This window comes from Gadus chalcogrammus, chromosome 5, assembly GCF_026213295.1.
Source record: "Gadus chalcogrammus isolate NIFS_2021 chromosome 5, NIFS_Gcha_1.0, whole genome shotgun sequence".
Lineage (NCBI taxonomy): Eukaryota > Metazoa > Chordata > Actinopteri > Gadiformes > Gadidae > Gadus > Gadus chalcogrammus.
The window spans coordinates 6,595,027-6,620,452 of record NC_079416.1 but is presented as its reverse complement, the minus strand read 5'-3'; the positions used below and the strand labels follow the sequence as shown (position 1 = coordinate 6,620,452).

Here is a 25,426-nt window from a genome sequence, read left to right as displayed (position 1 = left end):
GCAGAGAGAGAGAGAGAGAGAGAGAGAGAGAGAGAGAGAGAGAGAGAGAGAGAGAGAGAGAGATGTCGCGTTTGTATCTGTCCTGGTAATGAACCAACTTTGTTGCATCTATTACTGTCAGTCCTTCGGTGTCGCAGCGTTGTGGTATTGTCAGAGAAGAGTTTCAGCTGTGTGTTGGTAAGGAGGGCTGTCCCGCCACATACACCTCCATTGCTTACAATAGACTGGATCACTCAACGTTTCCCCTAAAAAGTCTTTATCATCGGTGTCCATGCCGCCTCTGCGGTGTGTGTTTAAGTGACCCCCCCACTGTCCCTACGCTCTTGCTAAGCCGAGGTGGGTGGGTCGGAGGTTGCTGCCGGGATAGGTGGAGGCGAAGAGGCGGGGGGGGGGAAGGAAGGAGGCACGGCCCTTCGTTTCGGTGACAGTATCACACCGGGCGTACAACAGAGGGGCGGGGGCGGGCCGGGGTGTCGTGCGTCACCCCAGCGCCGTGGAGGTGACGGTGTTGGTGGTGATAATTTATGAGGCGGTAAAGTGCATCGCTATTGCTGGCTGGCGGGCCAGCGAGCTGCGGTTTTGGCTGGGCCGGCATCGGGCCCTGCTGGAGACTATAGGGTCGGCCGCCCGTGGGACTCAGCGGGGTCTTTGACTCGCTCCTGTCTTTGGCTTTGCTGCATCTGCTTCTTCACTCTGGTCTCCCGCTCAGTTTGCGTTCCAGACTTTATCCGCGTTGACTTTTTGGTTCCATTCATCGCACCCCTCTCTCAGCCACGTGGGTTCCTTATTGTGCGTTGTGCGTCAGGCCGTATGCCCGTTCCAGTTCTAGATTCAGCGTCAAAGGACTCACTCTGAATCTTAAGTCAATTCCTTATGTAGGTCATGAGCACCCATTCAATCACTCTATTGTTAATTAACACCTGAATAACTGCTGTTTTGTTTGATTTATTAAACGTTTCTAGCTTCTAAAACTGTTTTTAGAAGCCCCCAAGCCCCCAAGTTTGCCCCCAAGTTTGTTGGGGGCAAATCCTAAACTAACTACAAATTGTCTGTTTGTCACATAGTTGTTTCTTAAAGGGGTAGTTCGGAATTTTGGACATAGGGCCTGATTCCCAAGTTAGCCTTCTTTATCATTGGAGACAGTTCTCAACACATTTCATTCAGTCCAGAGTTCGCTCGTGCTAGGCTAGCGCACGGCAACGGGCAATACTAGCCTGCTAATAAAACAGTCTTACCCACTCCACAGTACACCCGAGGCAAATCGACTATAACTCCAGACGGTCGATGTAGATGTCTGTGTTGATAGAATAATGTTAGAAATAAAACCAACCTTGCATTGCATTGCATTTTGAGGGACTTGCTGTGTCTCAGCAGCAGTGTTATATTCCTGGTAGTAGGCTTTGGCAGCGGTGGACTGATATCTAGGTTAATTTCCGCTGATGCTGAGAAAGTAGTCCCTTAAAATGCGATGATTCATGCGATTCGAGGTTAGTTTTATTTCTAACATTATTTTATCAACACAGACATTTACATCTATAGTCTGCCGTTATAATTGATTTACCTCGGTCATACTGTGGAGTGGGTAAGACTGTTTTATTAGCAGGCTAGTATTGCCCGTTGCCGCGCGCTAGCCTAGCACGAGCAAACTCTGCAACTAGAAGGACTGAATGAAATGTGTTAAAACTGTCTCCAATGATAAAGAACACCAAGGCTAACTTGGGAATCAGGCCCTATGTCCAAAATTCCGAACTACCCCGAAGAAATAAGTCTTGACTCTGAAATAATTCGCTTTTGAATGTCATGTTGTATTAAATGTCATCCGCATGGGTCACAAATAAATATAATAAATAAAACATTCAACATTCTTAAACATTTCAGGTGACAATGATAAGGAAATGACAGTTATGATGTTGGAGTTAGTCATAAGTCAATTATTAGATTTAATAAAAGGTGGCCTTGATATTCCTCCATATTCTCATTCTGCATATATGTCCCCTGAGAGAAACACACTGACCTTGTCACCAAGGCCTACAGCGAACCCGCCACAAGTCTCTCCATAAACAACTTCAAAATAGGCCCTCCGTCTAATTCATCGCAGAGGCGCTCCCGTATATTATTACGGTGAAGTATCTAGAGGCGGGAGTTAACTGCGTTCCAAAACGAAGAAGAGATGCTGCTAAGAAGGGATGAAGCAAAGTGTCGTTTTTTATTATTCAATTATCCGGTTTTCATTTGCGTGTGTTTTTCTTTTGGATCCTCAGGACGAGTTCCTGGTGCAGACTCAGAAACGGCTGCGCTCGGAGATTGGTGAACTATGCCTGGCCAATGGCAGCCGAGCCGCAGTCGCCACGGAAACCGCAGAGTCACCACCGGGGGAGCCTCCCGAGGGGCCCGTTGAGGATGTCGTATCGTGACGGGGATGAAACAGAAGGACCCACACACACGCACATGCACACGCACACACCCCGGTCCCAGTGCCCCCCCGGCCCTAAGCAGCTGACGAGCGGGTCTATGTGGAAAATAATAATAATTCCATTGCAGATAATGATAACCATAAAACTCCAAATCCGGGCTATAAAAGACAGACCACAGCTCCCTAATGAAGCTACGCCCCCCTCCACGCACACACACACACTCCCCCTCGCTTAATGTCCCTGCTGAGGGCCCCTTGCGCAATTTTACCGTCAAGCAATTTTGCAAGCCCCCTTCGAGTGGGAATCACCTCAGAATTAAGAACTACCCCAACCCTCTTCCTCTACCACCTCGCCACGGTAGGAGTGTGTGTCTGGGAGGAGGGCTGGTCATTTTGTGTAGAGTGCAGAGTAAGTGTGTGTGTGTGTAGGTTGCATAAAGTACCACCTTCAAAAAAAGTATTCACATTGTAGCATGCGATGGTGACGACGTAGAACACGCAACACCCACTTGTACTTGTACTTGTCAGCCATAGCCTTCAAAAACAGCTTCACAGCTCCCCAACACAACATTGACCTTGACTGGTCCTTAGACAACAAGGTTGTGTACATGTTTTAGTGTGCATCAGCATCATATGCTCTTAGAGTTTGTGTAAACGCAGGTTATCTCTATTACGGTCTCTCTTTTGCACATGAAAACGCCTTGTGGATGCAGTTTGTAGTTCAGCTTTTGTTTAGTTTGAAGTCTGACGAGAAAGGTTAGTGCAGGGTACCACACCACAGTTGTAAGAAGTGTTTTTACCAAATTTGTTTAGTAGTGGTTCAAGTTAAACATTCGATGAAGTCTCACTCAGTGACATCCATATTATGATGTATTATTTTGGGTCCTCACCTTGTTTTATCTAATACATAAATAATAAAATGTGATTCTTTGTTTGATAACAGATCATTTTTCCACTAGTCTCTCCCACCTTGGCATTCATGATTCCTTACGTTCCTTTATGCATGTTTTTGTCTGTATGTATGGTGCGGCATGCAGACCACAGAATACCATGTGGCCTTTCCCACACCTTTGCAACCTTCATGCTGACAACACCTTCATCATCATCATCAACATCATAGTCTCCACCCACTGGTCACCTAATACCACTTAGTCCAACCACCACCACCACCCCCAACACCACTCACCCCCTTGTCCTCCTTCATCATGTCCACCAGATGGGGCGGGGCGACTGGCTTTCCAGTCTACCGTAACCCTGCCAGGCTAGGCCCAGAGCCCAAGGGGGGGTTTGTTCAGCCAGGGCAGTATCTGTCTGGCAGATAATGGAGATCTCCTCCACCCCCAAGTCCCAGCCTGGCCCCCTCCCCTCAACCTTGCCCCCTCACTCCAGCCTGGCCCTCAACCTGGTACCCTAACCCCAACCTGGCCCTCAACCTGGTACCCTAACCCCAACCTGGCCCTCAACCTGGTACCCTAACCCCAACCTGGCCCCCCCACCCCAGCCTGGCCCTCAACCTGGTACACTAACCCCAACCTCGCCTCCCCACTCCAGCTTGGCCCTCAACCTGGTACAGTTCTCAGCAAACACCCAGACCGGGTTTTGGCCTTCAAGACAAAGATGTGTCCAAAGTCAAATCCAGTGGCCTCTTTCGTGATGCGAAAAAGTTTCCCCCTCGGATCCCCCCTGGAGGAGCTGAGGCAGGAGCAGCAATGTCGACTGCGGACTGCCAAGCCGCGGTGGCGCTGGCGCAGCCAGGGAGAGTGGCAGATGCGTGGGCAGTGGGAGTAGGATCGGATCCACCAGAGAATCCCCACTCCACTCTGTCATAGTTAAGACGGGCAGGGGGCGCAAAGGCGGAAGGATGCAGTGTACACACATACATGCACACATGTACACACACATGCACGAACCATGCGCACACACACACAAACACACACACACAGAAACAAAACAGTGAAAAAGTTAGCTTTGCTTCCTTTCAAGGGTTGTGTGCATTTTGAGGCCAGGAAACTGCAAGGAGGTCTTAGGAAAAATGAAGGATATACAGACGGCTGTAGTGATACAATGTCACTTCTAAAATACAACATTTTTGAATGTGATCAAAATAAAAATGACGTCTAAAAAGGATAAGCACATAATTGTCTTTCTCATTAAACACAACTCCACCATGTTGAAACCTGAGGTGTGATGCGAATGCATTGAAAGAGTTTGCTCTCCTTATAATGAGCATGACGCGTAGCATGGCGCCCCCCATGTCGTTCTGGTGTGGCTGTGTGTCGATATTAACGCCACACTGCTGCCGTTAGCTCGCCCACACGCGGTTGTTGATGTTGTGTAACAAGTCGGGGTCTTGCGATGTGTGGTCGAGCAGGTGTTCAGAGAGAGTTTAGTGTTGTAGTCTCCACGCTCTGCGGCAGAGTGTGTTACCAGACAAAAAAAACGCGAATTAATTTGAGCTGTTTAGTTGTACAGGATAGAGCGGTGGGGGAGGGGGGGGGGGACCGGCCGTTATCATCATTCATCCTGTAGGCCTGACGTTACGGCTGAGCAATTAGGCGGGACGGTTGTGTACTTAAGTAATGAACAACGCAACAACGCGGGCCGCCGTCAGCGCGCCCATCCATCACCCCCGGGAAAACCCACCCTCTACCCATCCCAATCTCACACACACACACACACACACACACACACACACACACACACACACACACACACACACACACACACACACACACACACACACACACACACACACACACACACACACACAGCCCAACTTCTTCTACTGAGGGGGGGCGAAGAAGAAAGGGAGATACCGAGAGAACCCCCACTTTGCAACCTTCTCTAGCTCTTGCTGCTGATGCTGAACCACACACACACACAGACTCACACACACACACACACACACACAGACTCACACACACATGCAGCGCTGCAGCGGCTCTTGGAGGTGACGTCTACCCTCTGGTGTGATAAATTCCTGGCCCAGACCGGCTCCACATCAGTCCCCCCTCCCACCCTCCCGTGTGTTTTTTCTTCCCCCTTGTCAACACGATCCCTTCGTCGATCCGTCCTGAGGAGCCCGCGGAGGCCCCAGCGGGCCCCGCTCCGCCCCGCACTGCATCCTCTTGGCACTCGTGGCCCCCCTGCAAAAGCCTACACACACACACACACACACACACACACACACACACACACACACACAAACCCAGCTGCTAACACCAACACTGCCACAAACATCTGAATGCACACCTAAACCCAACTCTCTGCACACTCACCCACACATCTAAGCTCACAGTATGCACACTCAAACACAACTTCCAACTTCTGGTGCATCACCATGCACCAACCACGCTGGCTGGCACCAGATACACTGTCCCCCCCACAGAAACATATCTGATTCACCCTAGACAACACACACACAAAGTATTGAATGGGCTAATGCTAATTCTGGGAGACAATATATGCAGCGGAAAAATACAAAATAGAAGAAGAATAAAAGTTTGGGAACAGGGAACGTGTCAGGGTGGGGTTGTGTGTGTGTGTGTGTGTGTGTGTGTGTGTGTGTGTGTGTGTGTGTGTGTGTGTGTGTGTGTGTGTGTGTGTGTGTGTGTTCCCTCCCCTACTGAGCACGAGCTGAGAGGGAGGATGTGCCGTATGTGGCTCCCATTCCATCCTCAGGCAGTAAGACACACGTACGCATGTACCCAGTTGATTGTTGAGGTTCAAGTGCGTGTGTGTTCTCGTGTGTGTCTGGCTGCGTGAACTGTGTACACAGAAGAACCAAAGGGGGAACCTGTGAGAACAGAGGGGGATCGAATCGTTGAAGTGTGATCGTTTTTACGGTGGTGGTCTTCTCGTTAGAGATGCTACTAATTGTTCAATTAGTAGCTATGAGTGGAGCAATGCAAGGGAGGCTCAAACTGCGCATTTGAAACAGGATACAAAAAGTGTGCGTTGGATGTACACAGGCCTCTACAACCGCCAGAGGGGAGAGAGAAGGAAGGGGGGGGGGGGGGGTCAGACCAATGTACAATTTCATGACACATGTTACATAAAATAAAGTGAAACTACTCCCCCCCCCTTCTTCATTTTTAATCAATGAAAACGTTCCTCTGGGGCCTAAAGCACGTAAGAGAGGGGAGCCAAGGATGAATATTGGCAGAATGGAGGATAAAATGTTGTCGTTGTTGAGGGGGGGGGGGAGACGACATAATGATGTTCACAAACAGACACCCCGCTGAGACGGAAGCCAAACTGTTCCTAAGCAACAAAACACATTTTCCTTCCACGTGTGCACTCTCAGACTGAGGTTGAGGCTTTCTTCTTTTTTAAAGAGGCACAGTTTTCAAGGTCCAAAAAAACGGGGTTAAAACGTTTTATACTTTATGTCAACACATGTGTATTTATACGTGTGTTCGATGGGCTAAGAGATATCCGTTTGTCTTTCGCATGTGTCTTAGGAGTACGTGTGGCACACCTCTTTATGCCTGCCTATTTTCCCTGTGTGTGTGTGTGTGTGTGTGTGTGTGTGTGTGTGTGTGTGTGTGTGTGTGTGTGTGTGTGTGTGTAAATCTAGCTTAGGGAGCTTTGCAGAACAGTGACCAGCATCGGTACGAGTGGATTCCACGGGCCTGAGCCTACGAGTCTTCCCTCCCAGACCCGGCGACACCTTGAACAGCCATACCTGGCTTACCGCTGCTAATATGCTGTGTGTTTGCTTTACGATATAGACGACTTCCCTGGGATCACACTAAGCCTCAGGAATACCTTGCAAATCCAGCAATCACCCAGCCGACCTGTGCTGAAAAGCGGGCTGAGGCTGCCACCTAGTGGCGCACATGTGGCATGACACACGGGAGAAGCGGGGCCCGTTCGAATGGCGTCTCCGTCCATTTACCACGGTCGTTTTCACAGTCAAGATTTTCTAAAACGCTCATACAACATTACCTCAGACATATCTGAGCGCAAACCGATCCCTCAATGCATTCTTGCGATCCTTTGGTGAAATAGTGATCATGTTCATGTTCTCTCGGTGACAATACTAACATGAATACAATTAACACGTTTTGTGTGGATAAGGACCCATGTTCCAATTGCATTGCTTCAAAATTACCCTGAGGCATAAATTTCATAGTTTGCTTTTTTGTTGGACTGGAACGTGGAGTGACAATACAAAACCTTAACAAAACACAATCTGTCAAGATGTAATAAGGGTAGGCTAAATGTGTCTTTTTGTATTGTGATCCACATTGTTTAAATATTTTTTTAGTTTGATTGAGATTGAAAAATAATATCCTCATATTCCCTGACATTTGTCGATTTTTGTGATATAATAGGATATTTAACACACATTGTTCAATGTGTGTGATATAATTGTATATATTTACAATATATAACATGATCACAGCATTCCCTTGATCTTGATCGTCAATGACTATGGTCTAAATTATGGTGTTCGCCGATGGACTGATGCTGTGTGCCACGCGTAATTGACAGGCAAGATGGATCCCCTGAACCAATCAGGGAAGAGAAGACATGAATGGTGAAATGAAATAATCGGTCTAAAAGTTTGTCTCAAACAAAGGCATGCAAGCTGTCATGATCCGCTCCTGGCTTTTCATCGTACCGCCAGCTTTGTACTGTCATGATCCGCTCCTGGCTTTCCATCCGATTGCCAGCTCTGCCACTACTTTTCCTGATCACCTGCCTGCCACTCCCACCTCATCAGTGCAATCACCTTCACCTGTGTACCCTCACCTGACCCCCTCTCACGCCGGGATTCCACCGCACGCGTTATGGCCGCGTTACGGCTGCGGCACGGAACGGCTGAGACTCTGCCCTGCTTGCATTTCCACCGGGCGCGTTACGGCAGCGAAGCGGCAGCCGTATTCACGCAAGATCACGAGATCACGCGATGATCCTAAACCTCATGTACTCACCTACCACTACCAAAACTACTGCAATTAAATGCCACGCTTTGTCCTTCGCCATTGTCCTTATAAAAAGGATGATTTGAGACCCTTTGATTGATTGACTGCTGACCTGGTGCCACCGGTCATGACGTAATAATGTTGATGTGAAGTTGTGATAGGCTACATGAGCTGAGTATTGTGTTTTATTTTGAAAATTGACCGGATGCTCTATGGCTTATAACTTCACATCAACATTATAACGTCATGACCGGTGGCACCAGGTAAGCAATCAATCAATCCATTAAAGGGTCTCAGAGGGTCGGCAACATGGACGACGAGAGACTCATTGTTGAAGTTCAGCAACATGAAGTCATTTATGTACCAAATCATCCTTTTTATAATGACAATGGCCGGAATGACAAAGCGTGGCATTTAATTGCAGTAGTTTTGGGAGTGGAACGTGAGTACATTAGGTTTAGGATTATCGCGTGATCTCGTGTGAATACGGCTGGCTCGCAAGGTAGCGCTGCGCTGCCGTAACGGGCCCGGGGGAAATGCAAGCAGGGCAGAGTCGCAGCCGATCCGTGCCGCAGCCGTAACACGGCCGTAACGCATGCGGTGGAATCCCGGCGTTAGTCTCTGCCAGATTGTCTTTAGCAGCGTGCAAAGCTCTCTAGTATTATTTCCCGGACTGCTTGGTTTCGACCCTGCTTGTCCCTTACCCGTCCTCGTCGTCCCTGCCCTGGTAACCTGAACAGCCTTCTGTCCCTGACCCCTCTGCCTCCCTTGTCTGTCTCCAATTTCCTCGGATTCCCTCCCCTGATCGGACAATGAACTGTTGAACTGTTCCAACGCTGGTCTCAGTCTGTGCTGTTCTTGGGTCCAACCTCACACCCATTACAGCAAGCAGTAGACTAATAGTATGGCATTTCTAACAAATGACAGCCCTTACATCTCAGCTACTTCAGTTAGCTGACAGTGCCAACCTGCTCTTTAAAGGATACACCCTGACACAGTCTCTGGACCCAGGCATTTGTCAGACTTGGTCCCCTATAAACCTTTTTTACAGCGGTGTAATCGTAGGGCAAGCACAGTGTTGCTGATAACACAAGTGTCTGCTCATTTGTATTTATACCAGTGCATGGTTAATAGACTAAACTATAGCGAAGATACGTCTTCTACCTGTGCCCTGGTTAAAGCATATAGCACACACAAAATGAGCGTTATGTGTTTGTCCTACGATGACACCTCTGTGAAAAGGGTGAATTTGGTTTGAATAACAGAAGGACAGGTGTGTTCAGGCACGGCCCATGGAAAGTATGGGTAAATGTTATACAATCTTTACCAATACTAATACTTATGTAATAATATTATTTCGAAATATTTCAAAAAAGTCCACAACACAATTAAACACATAGCCTATTCAATTATCCCTATTTACATGGTTGCCGAATGCATTGAATTTTTTGTTAATATCGTATTTAGTGCAATACCTTAATCATATTGAATTAATTATTTTTTTTCACTTATTTCTTTAATACTTTTTTTATTTTGTTTTAGTGTTTTTCTAATATACAGAAGTAATCTAAAAGACATAAAGCTATGCAGTTTATGTGTGAGTGTATGAACACACCGATTCCTGGTGAAATTGGCTTTGAAATGGCGTGGGAACAAATTCACAGGAATGGATGCAATGAAGTGCACTTCGACATTACGCCCTTGGGCCGCCCTTGGGCTGCGTTGCTAGGGGCTCCATCAAATATATCGCTTAGGGCACCAGATTGGGCAGCTCCGGCCCTGTCACAATGAATTAGCAGGTGACCTGCTAACTACATTAGCCAATCATAGGTTGTGTATTCAAAAGCGCCTAATTTAAGAGATAGTCTTGAAGTGCAAACCACTCTAAAAATGGTGTTGAGTTTTGTTCAACTTCAGGTTCTTGTTAGCCTGGGAACTAATGAACGAATCCGAGAGCTTGTGTTCTGTTTGTTCTGGCAGGAGTTCCCAATTTGTTGATGTGTGTTTCTAACACCCCTTCAAAATCGGAAGAGGTTTGATATTAGTTTGCATGGGTGAATTGGTTTGGGATGTCAAGCTAGGTTCTAATATATCCCATACATATTAACAAAAAATGTACTCATATTAAATAGCGCCGCACAACCTCTGCTCTATCATTAGGGCTTCTTAAAATGTCACAACTGAACGTAGTTTCTTTATGAACACATTTCCCTGGAGTTCTAGCAAAAAAAGAATAAACTAAAATAATCCAGTGTATTTATGAAGCATAAAGTATTGCTTAATTTTTTTTTAATTTTAAGGCCTTGAGGATTCAAACTCAATAACAGTTTAGAAAATATTTTAGAGATGTTCATGTATTAGATGAGACTGAGTTAAGGTCAGGTGGCTAGGGTATAAAGGTAAAGTATAAGGTGAGAGAGTTTAGGTAGAGGTTAGATAGTTGAGATGTAAGATTATATTTATTGAAAAGTGTACTGACAATTTCAAGTAAAAATATTTCAAACCGCAAGTCCTACAGTTCAGACTATAAAGCTGCTTATCCTTGTGAATACAATGATCGACAATACAGCCATTACGGCAGCCCTGCCTCCAGTTATTGCCAGCTTATTAATGAAGTTCTGACCTGGGGTGAAGGCACGTCTACTCCCAATCGTGGCTCCAAGACGACCAGGCCAACCTGGGGATCTGCAAGGAGACCTCATCCTCCAGCCCAGGGAAAGCCCTCACCGCAGTACCGCCAACTGGAGGGAGAGGATTTTTCATTAGTGACAACGTTTGATGGTTTAAACTAAGGTCATTACGTTGAGTCATTTGGCAGATGATTTTATAGTCCATCAGGTGAAGCTGAAGGCATTAAATCAATATTACAAAACCTACATAAAGTCCTTCATGACAAAGTAAAAAAAACAGCAGCAATGGGAATTAAAACCATTTGTTTCCTGACATAAATACTAGTGTGATAACTGAGTACTCAAGTCAGTTGATGGTCCAAGAAAATGAGGATTTAGGCATTATGTAACAGTTTTGATACATTTGGTTTTGAAGAGATGGAATTTGATATCCATCACAGTTATCAGCTGGTTCTCTTTGTCTCTTGTTCTCTTGGCACACGACGAGACTGCAAAACAGCTTCTACCAAAGAGCTGTGACACTACTGAACTCTACCCCCTCCCACACTGATACTCCCCATCTCATACACACATTGCAATTCCGACACTTAAAGGTCCCATGAAATGAAAATCTCACTTTATGAGGTTTTGTAACATAAATATGAGTTCCCCTAGCCTGCCTATGGTCCCCCAATGGCTAAAACTTGCCTTGACCCGCCTCGCTCCTCCTCATTTGCATTATAGCTACAGACACCAAAACAGCGCATTTGGGGGAAGCTCAATGTGCGACTGGCTCGGAGTGGCTGTAACTCTGCACCACGGCTGAATTTCGGGAACGTCTTTGAATACTGTGTTAGTTGCCCACTAATACCTATATTAAAGAATACACAAAATAGCATGTCATGGGACCTTTAAGGACTTTGACTTGTTGAAAACATTTTATTTTTATATTGTGGATATTGTTGTTTTTATATTTATATAACTGTGTAGCTGGAGGACTGCTCCAATACAATTTCGTTGTCTTGTACAATGACAATTAAGATTATTCATTCAAACTCTGCACCATGGCCCTGCGTCACTGCGTGCTACCTTATAAACAAACACATACCTAACAACGCAAAACTAGGCCTGGTAGGCCGGTCAATTTGTCGGCCATGCGGGGCATCTTATCACATTGTGTACTCCTTTAGAAGACAGGTAGTGCAGGTAAGGTTGAGTCAACGGCAATTCATATTTAAAGTTTTGTATCTTGCCAGGGTCTACATGGTGTTCTTGAAGCCACTTTACTGTTTCAGGCTATTAGTCCATTCACAACTGTGTTTTAAAGAACACCACCATTCTTTCAAGTAGCAGACCCTTATTTTCAAATTCGCCATGATGCTTTGTATACATGTCTTCAATAGTTATGTTTTCGATCAAACCCAGAACCTTCCTGCTGACCCTATAGACATTACACTATCCAATTACATTATAGTGACAACTTGGAACAATTTTATACAAATTTGTATTTCTTTATCTTTACCAGATTGACGGAAGAATGGACATCTGATATAGATGCATGGAGCCAAACGAATCTTCGTTCTGATGAACCTTTCCTTGATGAGCATTCACTTCTGAAAGTGAACATCTTTACTTTGTGTTTTCATGTGCATTGCTTTACATTATTTGGTCAATGAAACAGCTCACCTCAGAGAGATGCAAATTGTACATTACTCTCCTAACCCCAATAGCTCACAATGCTACCAATCAAGTCATGTTGATGCAAACAAATATCAACAGAACACAGTGAAGCTCTTTGAGACCAACTGACAAAGGGCTATATCAATATTAAATGTTGAACATCACTTCACGAGGACCTACTAATAAAGGTAGAAAGAGGACATCCGAGATTTTGTCTTAAGTAAAATGGAAAGAAACACAAATGCGAAAATTACAAGTGCTTTACAAACATTTGTGAAAAAGGGGAACACCTTAAACTTCCCTTACCTTTAATCCATTGCGTGCAGTGGATAGACACAGTCAAACCAACACCTCCAGAAATCTAAGAGATCATTTCTTCAATTTTTGAAAACATCCAGAACCAGAAGTGAGGTGTGGAAATACAGTATAGTCTAACAGAAAACATTGAAAATGTTCAAAATAAGACTTACTAGTTTGTTCTTAAACCTAAGTAGTAATTATTGATATCAATACATGCCTGCCAAGTTTTGTGTCTCTAGCACATCCAGCTCACAGAAAATGTACAAAAGGCAGGAAACTAAGCATAACAAGAACCAAAAAAAACCGTAACGTTATTATTGTAAGGAATAAGCCATCCAACAAATGTAGTTACAATATTATCTTTTTGTATTGCCTTATTGAAGCCTCCATTTATTTTGGATATAATACAACAGTGAAGCATTACCTGTTCTGCTTTGAGAAAATCATCTGTTTATTAATTTGTGACAGTATTGTTCAAAATTGTCCTACAGTGGGTCGTGTGACAATGTTGCAAAACAAACTCGCCTAATTTCCCCATGTGGTAATTAAGCATACGGATATAATGTTGTTGTTTGGTCACAACCAATTATACACACTTTGGAGTTGCGAGTGGAAACATAGGAGAGCAAGAAAAGAGAAATAGAGAGAGACAGAGAAGAGACACACACACACACACACACTCAAAGAAGACGCCATTTGTACGATTGATCCTTTCTGGAAATCACCTAGCCAAATCAAAGCAATTATGACCGGAGCGCATGTTGTGTTGAGTTTACCAAGCGAACCCCAAGTTCATTACGCAAATTAACTCACTAATTAGCTTTGGCTTCACAGACACTTTCATCCAGCTTTTTGGAGGTGCTTTTAAGTAATGGCCGGAATGGAAGTGCACACATAGAGCCACGGGCTTAATGAGGAAAACAACAAATCGGTCCTGATAGGTCTACCCACATAGCTGTTTTGAGAAACAGCTATGTGGTGTCATTGTCACTTTACAATGACACCACAGCTGTGCCAGGTTGACTGTCCTTATAGTACAGTCATGCATGCTGAGGGTGCGTCAGTCGGCTGCCTCTGACCCATGGGCTAGACCCCTTTTACACGTGTATAGTAAGTAAGGATAGTATGGATATTGGAACATAGCTAGGGATGCACCGATGTATCGTACGAACATCGGTAACGGACGATTTTCGCGTTGTTGACTGCCATCGGCCTATCGGAAAATAAGATGACATACACCGATGGCAGTGGCTGATGGTTACATGTTTAATGCGTCCTTCTCTTGAAATGTCACTGGAACATGTCTTACAAACTGCATATCGCTGATCTTTCTCCGAGACAGTGAAATACTCCCACACGGCCGACATTTTCTTTCACTTTTTTTTGTCGTATCACTCCGCAAGCGTCCTCGGTTGCTAAGCAACATCAACGTCTTTGGAGGACTATTTCTCAGCTGACTATTTCTTAATAATACTGTGTCATTTTAAAGTAAACAGAAATTAGTTTTGAAGATAAATGTCATGGGTCACGGGTCGGGTCGGGAACCAATGGCTCGCGAGCATGTCCGGGTCATTGTAAAGGTGAAGATTAGCAATTAGCAACAAAAACAATGCAACACATTTATCAGATAGCCAACCAGTTTATCCGCTTCAACCCTTGTAACGGAAAAGATGGCGAAAAGAAAAAAAGACGATGATTACCGTGCATTCCAGGCTGCGTGGACAGAGGAATTTGCATTTGTGGAGAGAGGAGGATCTGCGGTATGTCTAATATGCAATGATAAAATTGCATTGATGAAATGGTCAAATATAAAGCGGCACTTCGATACGCACCATGCTTCATTTGCATCGAAATATCCAGCGGGGGACAGCAGGAAACGGGCATGCGAGGAGCTACAGCGGAGAGTGCAGACGAGTCAGCAGCAACTACGTGTGTGGACCAATCGGTGCCATGCCGTAATTCCGACGCCTCATTGTTCCGACGTCTCAATGTTCCGAAATATTTCCCATTAGATCGACATGCCACTATTCCGACGGTTCAATGTTCCGAAAACGAAACCCATTGGTCCAAAGGTCCGTTAGTCCGACTTTTCGAAAAGGAGGCGCATTAGGCCGACGGTTCAATATGCCGAATAGGAAAAATAGTTTTATACCTCGCTCGCTCCCTCTCCCTCTCTCACTCTCACTCTCTCTCTGTCTCCAAAATACAACCTAGGCCTACATATCACGATCACGATGATGTTTTGGAGGGCAAAAAGACAACGCTTCACTTCATTTCGACACGATGTTGCAGCACCATGGACAGAGAGCGGAGGTCTAATTCTCAACACGGGCACGAACACACACACACACACACACACACACACACACACACACACACACACACACACACACACACACACACACACACACACACACACACACACACACACACACAGAGTGAGAGTGAGAGAGAGAGGGAGCGAGCGAGCGAGGTATAAAACTCTTTTTCCTATTCGGCATATTGAACCGTCGGCCTAATGCGCCTCCTTTCTGAAAAGTCGGACTAACGGACCTTCGGACCAATGGGTTTCGTTTTCGGAACATTGAACCGTCGGAATAGTGGCATGTCGATCTAATGGGAAATATTTCGGAACATTGAGACGTCGGAACAATGAGGCGTCGGAATTACGGGCAGGCCCCGACCAATCAAGGTGACAGTAATTCCGCTAGCTTTGCGGGTGCTTTGGCAATAGTAAGGAATGGAAAGCCATTCACAGATGGCGAGTATGCCAAAACATTCATGCTTGATGTGGCCAATGAACTGTTTGATGACTTCCCAAATAACAAGTTAATCAAACGAATGAAAGACATGCCCCTGTCAGCTAGAACCGTGCACGATCGTAGCATCATGATGGCAAATCAAGTCGAGGAAACACAAATTAAGGACATAAACGCCAGGGCATACTTTTCTCTCGTGTTAGATGAGCCAACAGACGTTAGCCATTTATCTCAGTGCAGTATAATTGCTAGGTATGCTGCAGGTGACACACTGCGTGAGGAAAGCTTGGCTGTTTTGCCAATGAAAGGGACAACAAGAGGAGAGGATTTATTCACGGCTTTCATGGAGTTTGCCATAGAAAAAAAACTACCGATGGATAAACTTATTTCTGTCTGCACTGATGGTGCGCCCTGTATGTTGGGGAAGAACAAAGGATTATTGGCGCTTCTCCGTGAAAATGAAAAGAGAGCCATCCTGAGTTTTCATTGCATCCTGCACCAGGAGGCGCTTTGCGCTCAGACGTGTGCCAAGGAGCTTGGTGAGGTGATGTCGCTGGTCATTCAAGTGGTCAACTTTATTGTTGCCCGAGCTTTAAATGATCGCCAGTTTAAAGCTCTGTTAGAAGAAGTTGGGAATCATTATCCCGGTCTGATTTTACACAGCAACGGGCGTTGGTTGTCAAGGGGGAAGGTGCTCAGCCGTTTTGCAGCTTGCCTCAGTGAAATCCGGACTTTTCTTGAAATGAAAGGCGTCAAGCATCCTGAGCTAGAGAACACTGGCTGGCTCCTGCAGTTTCACTATCTCGTGGACATAACTGGCCATCAGCTCAATGAACCAGCTCAATGTGAAAATGCAAGGTATTGGAAATACAATCTCATCCCTTCGACAAACAGTGTTTGCATTTGAAAGCAAGCTGGAAGTCTTTCTCAGGGACATTGAAACAGGTCGTCTTCTGCACTTTGAAAGACTGCATCAATTTAGAGAAGCATGCTTAGCTAGTGACTCCACTCAACATCTGGATCTCCAGCAGCTAGCTGGCTTTACGTCCAATCTCCTGCAGTCATTCAAAGCACGTTTTGGAGAATTTCGTGCGCGCACTGGGCTTTTCAAGATCATCACTCATCCAAATGAGTGTGCAGTGGACAAATTCGACCTGACATGCATCCCCGGGGTCTCTATTGAGGACTTTGAGCTGGAAGTTGCTGACCTGAAGGCATTCAAGACACTTAATGGAGAGTTGGAAAGTCTTGTGCGACAGCGAGCAGAGCTGGCGAGTGTTAGATTTCAGCTTATTTCTAAACTGTTCGGACAGACTCTGCGTTGTGTATTTTCAGTCGTAGTAGTAATTATTGAAGTTGAAATCAAAGCAGCTTGACAGGTTGGATTAGAGGGTTGAATAGATGGTTTATTTTCCAGGAATACAGCGAGATACAGACTTAGGTTGAATAATCTATAGTGGACCCGGTGGTCGATGACTTGTTCCTTGGCTGTCGAACCCTCTTCTCATCGAACCAAAGGGTTGGGGCGAGTATTATACAAAAAGGGGATAGATGAATAACAAGAGAACAGACGCACTCTCAGCATTGATAAGGTATCTTAACTTACTTCAGCCTCCTAAATCTCTCCCTCCAGACATTTCCACCACCCAATGCACTGCGTTCCTTGACTTCTTCAGCTCTAAAATCAACACCATTCACCAACAACTGGCCTCATCTCGCACCCCCTCTGATGACCCACCCTGGATGATCACCTCTGGCCAACCTCTCATCAGCTCCCTCTCTGACTTCACCCTAGTAACAGAACAGACCGTTTCAGAACTCATCCGCAAAGCCAAAACCACCACCTGTCAGCTCGATCCTCTTCCCACCTCCCTTGTCAAAGCATGTCTTCCGTCCATCTCCCCCATGATCACCAACATAATTAACTCCTCCCTCACTACTGGTACTGTACCCCCCACTCTCAAGCTGGCTGCCATCACTCCCATCCTGAAAAAACCTGGTGCTGACCCAACTGACCTTAACCATTACCGGCCCATCTCCAATCTCCCTTTCATCTCCAAAACACTTGAAAGGGTGGTTGCCGCACAACTACAGTCCCACCTCGACACTAACAATCTCCACGAACCGTTCCAATCTGGCTTCCGTCCAAAACACAGCACTGAAACAGCCCTAGTCAAAATCACCAACGACCTCCTCCTTGCAGCCGACTCTGGATTACTCACCATTCTCATCCTCCTCGATCTCAGCGCAGCATTCGACACCATCTCCCACCCTCTGCTCCTGGACCGCCTAGCTGGTATTGGGATCACTGGTGCTGCACTCTCCTGGTTTACATCCTACCTCACCGGCCGTCAACAATTTGTTCAACTAAGCAACCACAAGTCTGGGTGTTCAGGTGTCTCACTGGGTGTCCCCCAGGGGTCAGTCTTGGGTCCACTCCTCTTCACCACTTACCTCCTCCCGCTGGGCACACTCCTCCGTCACCATGGGGTCCATTTTCACTGCTACGCTGACGACACACAGGTCTACATCTCCACCAAACCCACCGCTGCCATCCCCCCCACTTCCCTCATCACGTGCCTGGAAGAGATCCGGAGCTGGTTGAGCAGGAACTTCCTGAAACTCAATGGAAACAAGACCGAGGCCCTGCTCATCGGATCCAAATCCACCCTCACTAAATCACAACACACCCCAGCTCCACTCATAATTATCGATGGATTCCCAGTACCCTTCTCCTCCAAAGTCAAGAGCCTCGGCGTCATCCTGGACAACACCCTCTCATTCGCACCCCATATTCACAACATCACCCGGACTGCATTCTTCCACCTCCGCAACATCGCCAGACTCCGCCCATCACTGACCCAATCCAGCACTGAAATCCTAGTTCACTCATTTGTCTCATCACGCATAGACTACTGCAACGCCCTCCTCACCGGACTCCCCACCAAACTCATCAACAGACTGCAGATCATTCAGAACTCAGCCGCCCGGATCATCACCCGCACCAAATCATCTGACCACATCACCCCTGTCCTCATTCAACTTCACTGGCTCCCAGTACAGTACCGCATCCAATACAAAACCCTACTCCTCACCTACAAAGCTCTCCACAACCTAGCCCCCAGTTATCTCTGCGACCTCCTCCAAGAATACACTCCCTCCCGCTCCCTCCGCTCAACCTCTGCTGGACTACTATGTATCCCCACATCACGACTCACTTCAATGGGTGCCCGGTCATTCAGCTGTTCAGCACCCAGGCTCTGGAACTCCCTCCCCCCACACATAAAACAGTCAGACACCATTACAACCTTCAAGTCACAACTCAAAACTCACCTGTTCAAACTCGCACACAACGTCTAACTGATCACTGTTTTGATTGTTTTTTTGTTTTGTTTTGTCTTGTTTTTGTTTTATTTATTTCTTATTGCTTATGTTTATTTATTTATTTATTTTTTTCCACAATGTCTTGTTTTTTAAAAAATGTATGATGACTATATGCTCTGTAAGGTGACCTTGGGTGTTTTGAAAGGCGCCTCTAAATTAAATGTATTATTATTATTATTATCTGGCCCTGGCTATGTCCCGGAGGACCAGGTCGGTTCAACCTTGTTGGACATAACAATGGCAGAACACCCTGTATCAGTATGAGAGGCCCTTGCCTGTTCCTAGACTAGAAATGTGAACAAAAGAGAGACACTAAAATACACCAACATTCTACATTCCTCCCTCTTGATCATACTAAACGTAGTTTAAAGATCACCCAAAAAATGAGAATTCAGTGTATCTACTGGTAAACCATTAACAATTAACTAAATCAATGAAAGAAAGCATAAAAGGCAATAGACAAGTAAATTCAAATCATACACAAGTAAACCAGGTGTAGGCCACTATAATAAAGAAAATAACAAACTCATTAGGTTACACATGATTAAACCAAAACAGATACAAAATTTAAAGAATCAAGAAGGTCAACTGTCCAGGCCCCTCCCTCTGCTTGGCAGAACAACATCACAGACAATACTGCATGACCGGGTTGGTTTTGAGTAGCAGTTGCAACAGAGTTATTTTCCAGTTGATGGCCACCGCAGGTGTGATGGGGGATGAGGATGAAAGTTTGTAGTAGGGCGTCAGGACAAACCCTGGGACACCGTTCAGTTCAAGAACAGATAGCCGCCTCTGCTATCTCGATGACTCAACAAGTGTCCGTGTCTCCTGGACAAAGAAAAAGTGCAGTATCAGTCATGGGGGAGGCATTGTCACAGCCTCCAACAGTAATGATGATCAACTATGTTTGTAATTGTCTTAATGATTCGATAAACAATGAAAAATATTATCATACAAAAATAAATCGCTTGATTCGAAAATGGTTATATCAGTAATCAGTAATCAGTCATCATAGTTCTCAATAAACCTTGTGTGAATGAATGAATGATTGAACCTTTGTTCAAAAATAAAACAAAACAAATAAAATGTTCTAACGCTGAGCAGTTATGTCAAGAAGGAACCAACATGAATTCACACTTAGATAGGCGGTGACAAAAGTCCTAGCATCTTTCGAAGACTAACCTCTCGTGAAAATAAAGGAATCGTATCAGTTAGTTTGCGTGCCAAATCTAACGAGTGTCATTCCAAGTTGGTGTTATTGTTGGTTTCCGGCATTGAATCGCATAGCTGTTGACGTCTGAGAGAACACTGTGTCTTGACTCCTGTAAACCACCAGATGGCGTTGATGGCTGCATCGGGAAGATGTATTCCCCTTCTGGGCCACACGATGGCAGTGTGGGGTACATGCGACCAGAGACTCCCAAGGTGCCTCCTCCGTTTCTTTGGTCACCCCCCCTTGAGGGCCCTGAGTCGAGGGGGCGGGCCGCGATCACTCCTTGTCTGACTAGCATCGTGTGTAGGTCTGTCAACCTCCTCTCCTCTCTGTTCCGAGTCACTTCCTCCTTTAACAAACGATTTTCGTCGACAAGCAGTTTGATTTGCTCTCCTTTTTTTTCCAGAGCATCTTCATAGTGAGCAGTTGGCTTTTCCAATTCATCTTTTTGTTGCTGACATGCTTGATAAAGTAGCGCTTACACTGAGACAATAGTAACAACCCTACTTGTTCACTTCGTCTAGTCTTCTTGACCCAGTCTTTGAAAACCATCCAGATCGATTCCTTTGGCCAGCGTTTAGTTTGGGGGTCCATCGTTATCTCATATGTTATGCGAAGTTTATCTTCGGTTCCTTGCAAATCATGTCTGTCGTTGAAGAATCTAGACAGAGTCTCGCTAATTGAATAAATATCAATCTCTCTAACCTCCACTTCAAAAGAATCTTGTTCTTTTCGTTCGGATGCATTGGGACTTTGATTGCTATCTTTTTCCTCCTTCTCTGCCTTCTTCCTGCCTTTACCTTTTGGCATTTTTCTATCTTTTTCTATCTGTAAAGTACCTAAAACTAGCAACCGATCGCTGCTTAGAAAGAAACAAATAGACGCCTCCCACGGAGCTCGGTATGCCAACAACAGATGATGGCATACTTTTTCCTTCTTCGATTAAAAAAAACAATATATGTGATTCCTCGGCGGGGATCAAAACAACATAGCACAAACAAAAACTCTAGCGATTCATGTAACCTCACCAGTGAATTCAATACAAATACGGTTTCACTCCTTGTCCAGCAAGTCGTAAAACAAAACCCCTGAGCAAACCAAACGTCTTAAGTTATATTCAGGACACGTATCAACATTGACAAACTAGCAAAGATGAACAAATCACTTGAATGACATGCTATTCTTATTCTAGGACTCTAACCCAGCTTCTAAGACTCTAGCCCAGACCAAAGGCCTTATTCAAAACTCAGGACTCTAACCCTTATCCAAATACAAATTCAACTCGGAACTCTAACCCTTATACAAATTCAAACAGCGTATATTCAGTGATTATTGAGCTCTTAAACACTAATACAGGTTCTTACTTCGTCAAGCTCTTAATGACACAACTTCATTACTCAGCAAATGTAGTGCAGCCTAATAGTAAAACAAATAATAATAATCACAGTTATGTGTGGGTAGATTATTTTAAGATTACTTTCTTGTTCTTTTCTCTTGGTCGAGAGTGTGGAATGAGATTCAGTCACCGTTGATTCCCACGTGGTGCAAGGAGATGCGCTGGTTCAGCCGCGTTGTGGATGCGGGTCCCTCAGCAGGGCAGGCGTTGATACGTCTTCCCAGGCAGGGCGCGCGGTCTTCTCGATTACAGGGCAATCTTCAGAGGCAATCGTCTTCTCACTCCTCTCTCTTCTCCTCTTTATTTCTAAACTGTTCGGACAGACTCTGCGTTGTGTATTTTCAGTCGTAGTAGTAATTCTTGAAGTCGAAATCAAAGCAGCTTGACAGGTTGGATTAGAGGGTTGAATAGATGGTTTATTTTCCAGGAATACAGCGAGATACAGACTTAGGTTGAATAATCTATAGTGGACCCGGTGGTCGATTACTTGTTCCTTGGCTGTCGAACCCTCTTCTCGTCGGACCAAAGGGTTGGGGCGAGTATTATACAAAAAGGGGATATATGAATAACAAGAGAACAGACGCACTCTCAGCATTGGTAAGGTATCTGGCCCTGGCTATGTCCCGGAGGACCAGGTCGGTTCAACCTTGTTGGACATAACAATGGCAGAACACCCTGTATCAGTATGAGAGGCCCTTGCCTGTTCCTAGACTAGAAATGTGAAAAAAAGAGAGACACTAAAATACACCAACATTCTACACGAGGGAACACAAATGGACAGAAATGAAAAATCTTCAACCTGAAGACCAGCTGATTCTTAAAACTTGCAACGAGCTTCCTGTGACACACCACACAATGCAGCGTGTGAGTATTGCCGTATTGACCATGTTTGGCTCTACATATGCATGTGAGCAGTCATTCTCGCATATGAGGAACATTAAGAGCAACCTACGCTCACGTTTAACTGATGGAAGCCTCAACACCTGCATGAAGCTCAACCTCACCACGTATGAACCAGACTACAAGGCCATCAGCAAAACCATGCAACACCAGAAGTCGCATTAAAAGTAAGACATATTTAATTTATTATATGTTAAAGATACAATATGGCTCTCAATAAAATATATTTAGAAATATTTGGGTTTTAAGGCTCTCCCAGTCAAAAAGGTTCCCGACCTCTGGCCTAAGCCTATCTGCCTGCCTAGGCCGGTGAGAATAATAAGGAACAAACGAGGCGTCGGCATTATCAGAAAGAATATCTGAAGTATGGATTCACTTGCCAAATAAAAGGTAACCTCGACCACCCGCAATGTGTGATCTGCGGCGATGTTCTGGCGAATGAGAGCTTAAAACAAATGAAACAACATCTCGAAACCCGCCATCCCGAGGACGCTACGAAACCAATGACTTTCTTTCTGCGAAAAGAAGCTGCCCTGCAAGGGCAGATGACTGCAGTGCATGGGCAAGCTACCTTGCCCACCAGCTACCTACGACGTGGCCCACCTTTTGGCAAAAGAACAGAAGCCACACAATTGCCGAAAGCCTCATCCTCCCTGCAGCAATTGCGATGACCACCGCAATGCATGGTGAAAAGAATGCAAGTGCGCTCAAGCAAATCCCCCTCTCCAATGATATAGAGTCCAAGCGAATTATATGACATGAAATGTCAGATAATCGAGAGAGTAAAAAACTGCAGGTTTTCTTTACAGTTAGATGAGTCTAACTGTTGGTGTTTGTTCGCTAGTTATGAAGGAAAATTTCACGAGGACATGCTGTTCTGGAGGTGTACCGGCAGTGACATTTTTAATTGTCTCAATGGTTGGATGGAAGACGCAGGGCTGCAATGGGCCAATTGCCTAAGCCAGGGCCGGTGTAAGTACCATATCGGCTCGGCTTCCAGATCGGCTCGGGGTCCGTCGTCTGCTGATTACGTCACACAATATCATTGGCTGTACGCTTGAATGGGCGTACATTGTGATTGGCTGTACGTCGGACAGTTGTGATTGGCTGTTTTGTGCTGTAGCTCTGGCTGTAGTCATAGCAACCACGTAACTAGATACTGTACGTCGGAGAGTTTTGTTTCCCGGAGATGGCAGCAGCTATGGAGAGCTTTTATGCAGAAATTAAGCATTTCCTAGAAACTAGTGTTTACCACACCTTAACCAACACTAGCTCGAAACCAGAGAGCAGAAAGGCAGTGATTCGGAAAGCATCAATAAGATACACAATAAAAGGTAAGTCACACAGTGTGAATTAACTTTACTTAACTTTACCTTCCAACAGTACTTCAAAATAAATGTAGCATGTAAGATAAAATAAAAGTTTTATCATACTACCGGGTACTAAAAGCCATCCTAATAAGTAGGTTTTAGCCTAGATTTGAACGTCATAGAAAATATTGACTGTTGCATCTTGTCTGAGGTGTCTTATCATAGCCCTCTTCCTTTACTTTTTTCCTTCCAAGTACTATTAGTAATATTAGCTGTTCAATTCAATCCATATTTGAAACATTTCAAGGCCTTTTGGACTTTCTGGTGCTGCTTTTAGTAATAATATATCCTACCCAGTTATTATGCATACATAAACACTAGGGGTTTAACGTAATTGGCGAACGATCCAACTGCATCGATGCAACGCCCAAACATCGATGTATATTGCTGTATTAAACGCTTTTATTATTATACATCTCCTTTCGCGGGTGTTTGTGAAACTATTTCTGCGCAAAGCGCCAAGCCACTCGTATCCGTTCACCGGTTAAACGAGGCAACGAGTAGGGTCCGACTGCGTCCTGCAAGACGGGGGCGTGTATTTTGAGGAGGCGTGTCTTGTAAGGAGGGCGTGTATTTAGTCGGCCCTGATTGGTCTGATTCACGACGGCGTCTGGCGTCACACATAGCCTCGTGCAGAGCCATAATCTATTCTATTTGACATTTGCGGATCTCTTCTCTTGTCGAACCTACTCCGGAGATGTAACGAACTGGTCAACAGCAGTTAGATAGCAGAAAGATGATTGCCTCGATTGATTTGGTAAGTGGACTGCATTATCAGTCAGAGATCGTATACTGTCATTGTTCTTGGTGTAGTTCTACTTTAAATTTTCATGTACACTCACAGCGTAATAATGTGTCGTCAATCCAACCACAAATTGGCTGCGTTTTTGGGATGTCTCTGCTAACTTTCACTGGACCAGCGAACCCAGTCCATGTACAAAGATGCACATGGGGAGTGGAGCATCGTGTGGTCTGTGAATTGGAGGAGTGCAAAAGGGCGTTGCAGTTTGCAGCGAGAAGTGGGATTGCAGGTTTCCAGTGCGTCCATTTAAAATCTGTCACGTACTGCCCAGTGTCACAGTCCAACGACACGGTTCTGGAGGAAAATGTGCTAAATGACATGGTGGGGAAAAAATGGTTTTCCTCCAGCACGAAGAGAACCTGTCTGGAGAGACAAGCTGTAGCTCGTGCTTCCTCATCCCCTCTGAGCACAGTTGTGCAAATGGACAATGACCGTAAAATATACCTGGCTGTCCGTCCATGAGCCGAGAACAACTTACTTCTCCAGGTTGGGCAGAGTCTTGGTATGCTATGACCCACATAATGCACATATTTGTATTTACTTTTTTATTTACTTTAAATACTTTGTGTAATGACCTTCCCTTTCTCTATAATAAAAAAATGTAGCCTACCCTTATGGCCTGAGTCATGTTTCCCTTACTAAGAATTCCCTATCGTATGCATAAGTA

General features: G+C 45.2%; 1 protein-coding gene across 1 annotated transcript in view; it reads left to right on the top strand.

The window, feature by feature from the left end:
* si:dkey-288a3.2 (protein phosphatase 1 regulatory subunit 37) overlaps positions 1-2,422 on the top strand; it is a 53,961-nt gene extending 51,539 nt beyond the window's left edge. The window contains exon 11 of the mRNA XM_056591134.1: positions 2,262-2,422. Coding sequence (XP_056447109.1) covers positions 2,262-2,414 — 153 coding nt within the window. The 3' untranslated portion in view covers positions 2,415-2,422. The remainder of the gene's footprint in view (positions 1-2,261) is intronic.
* The last annotated feature ends 23,004 nt before the right edge of the window (positions 2,423-25,426 follow it).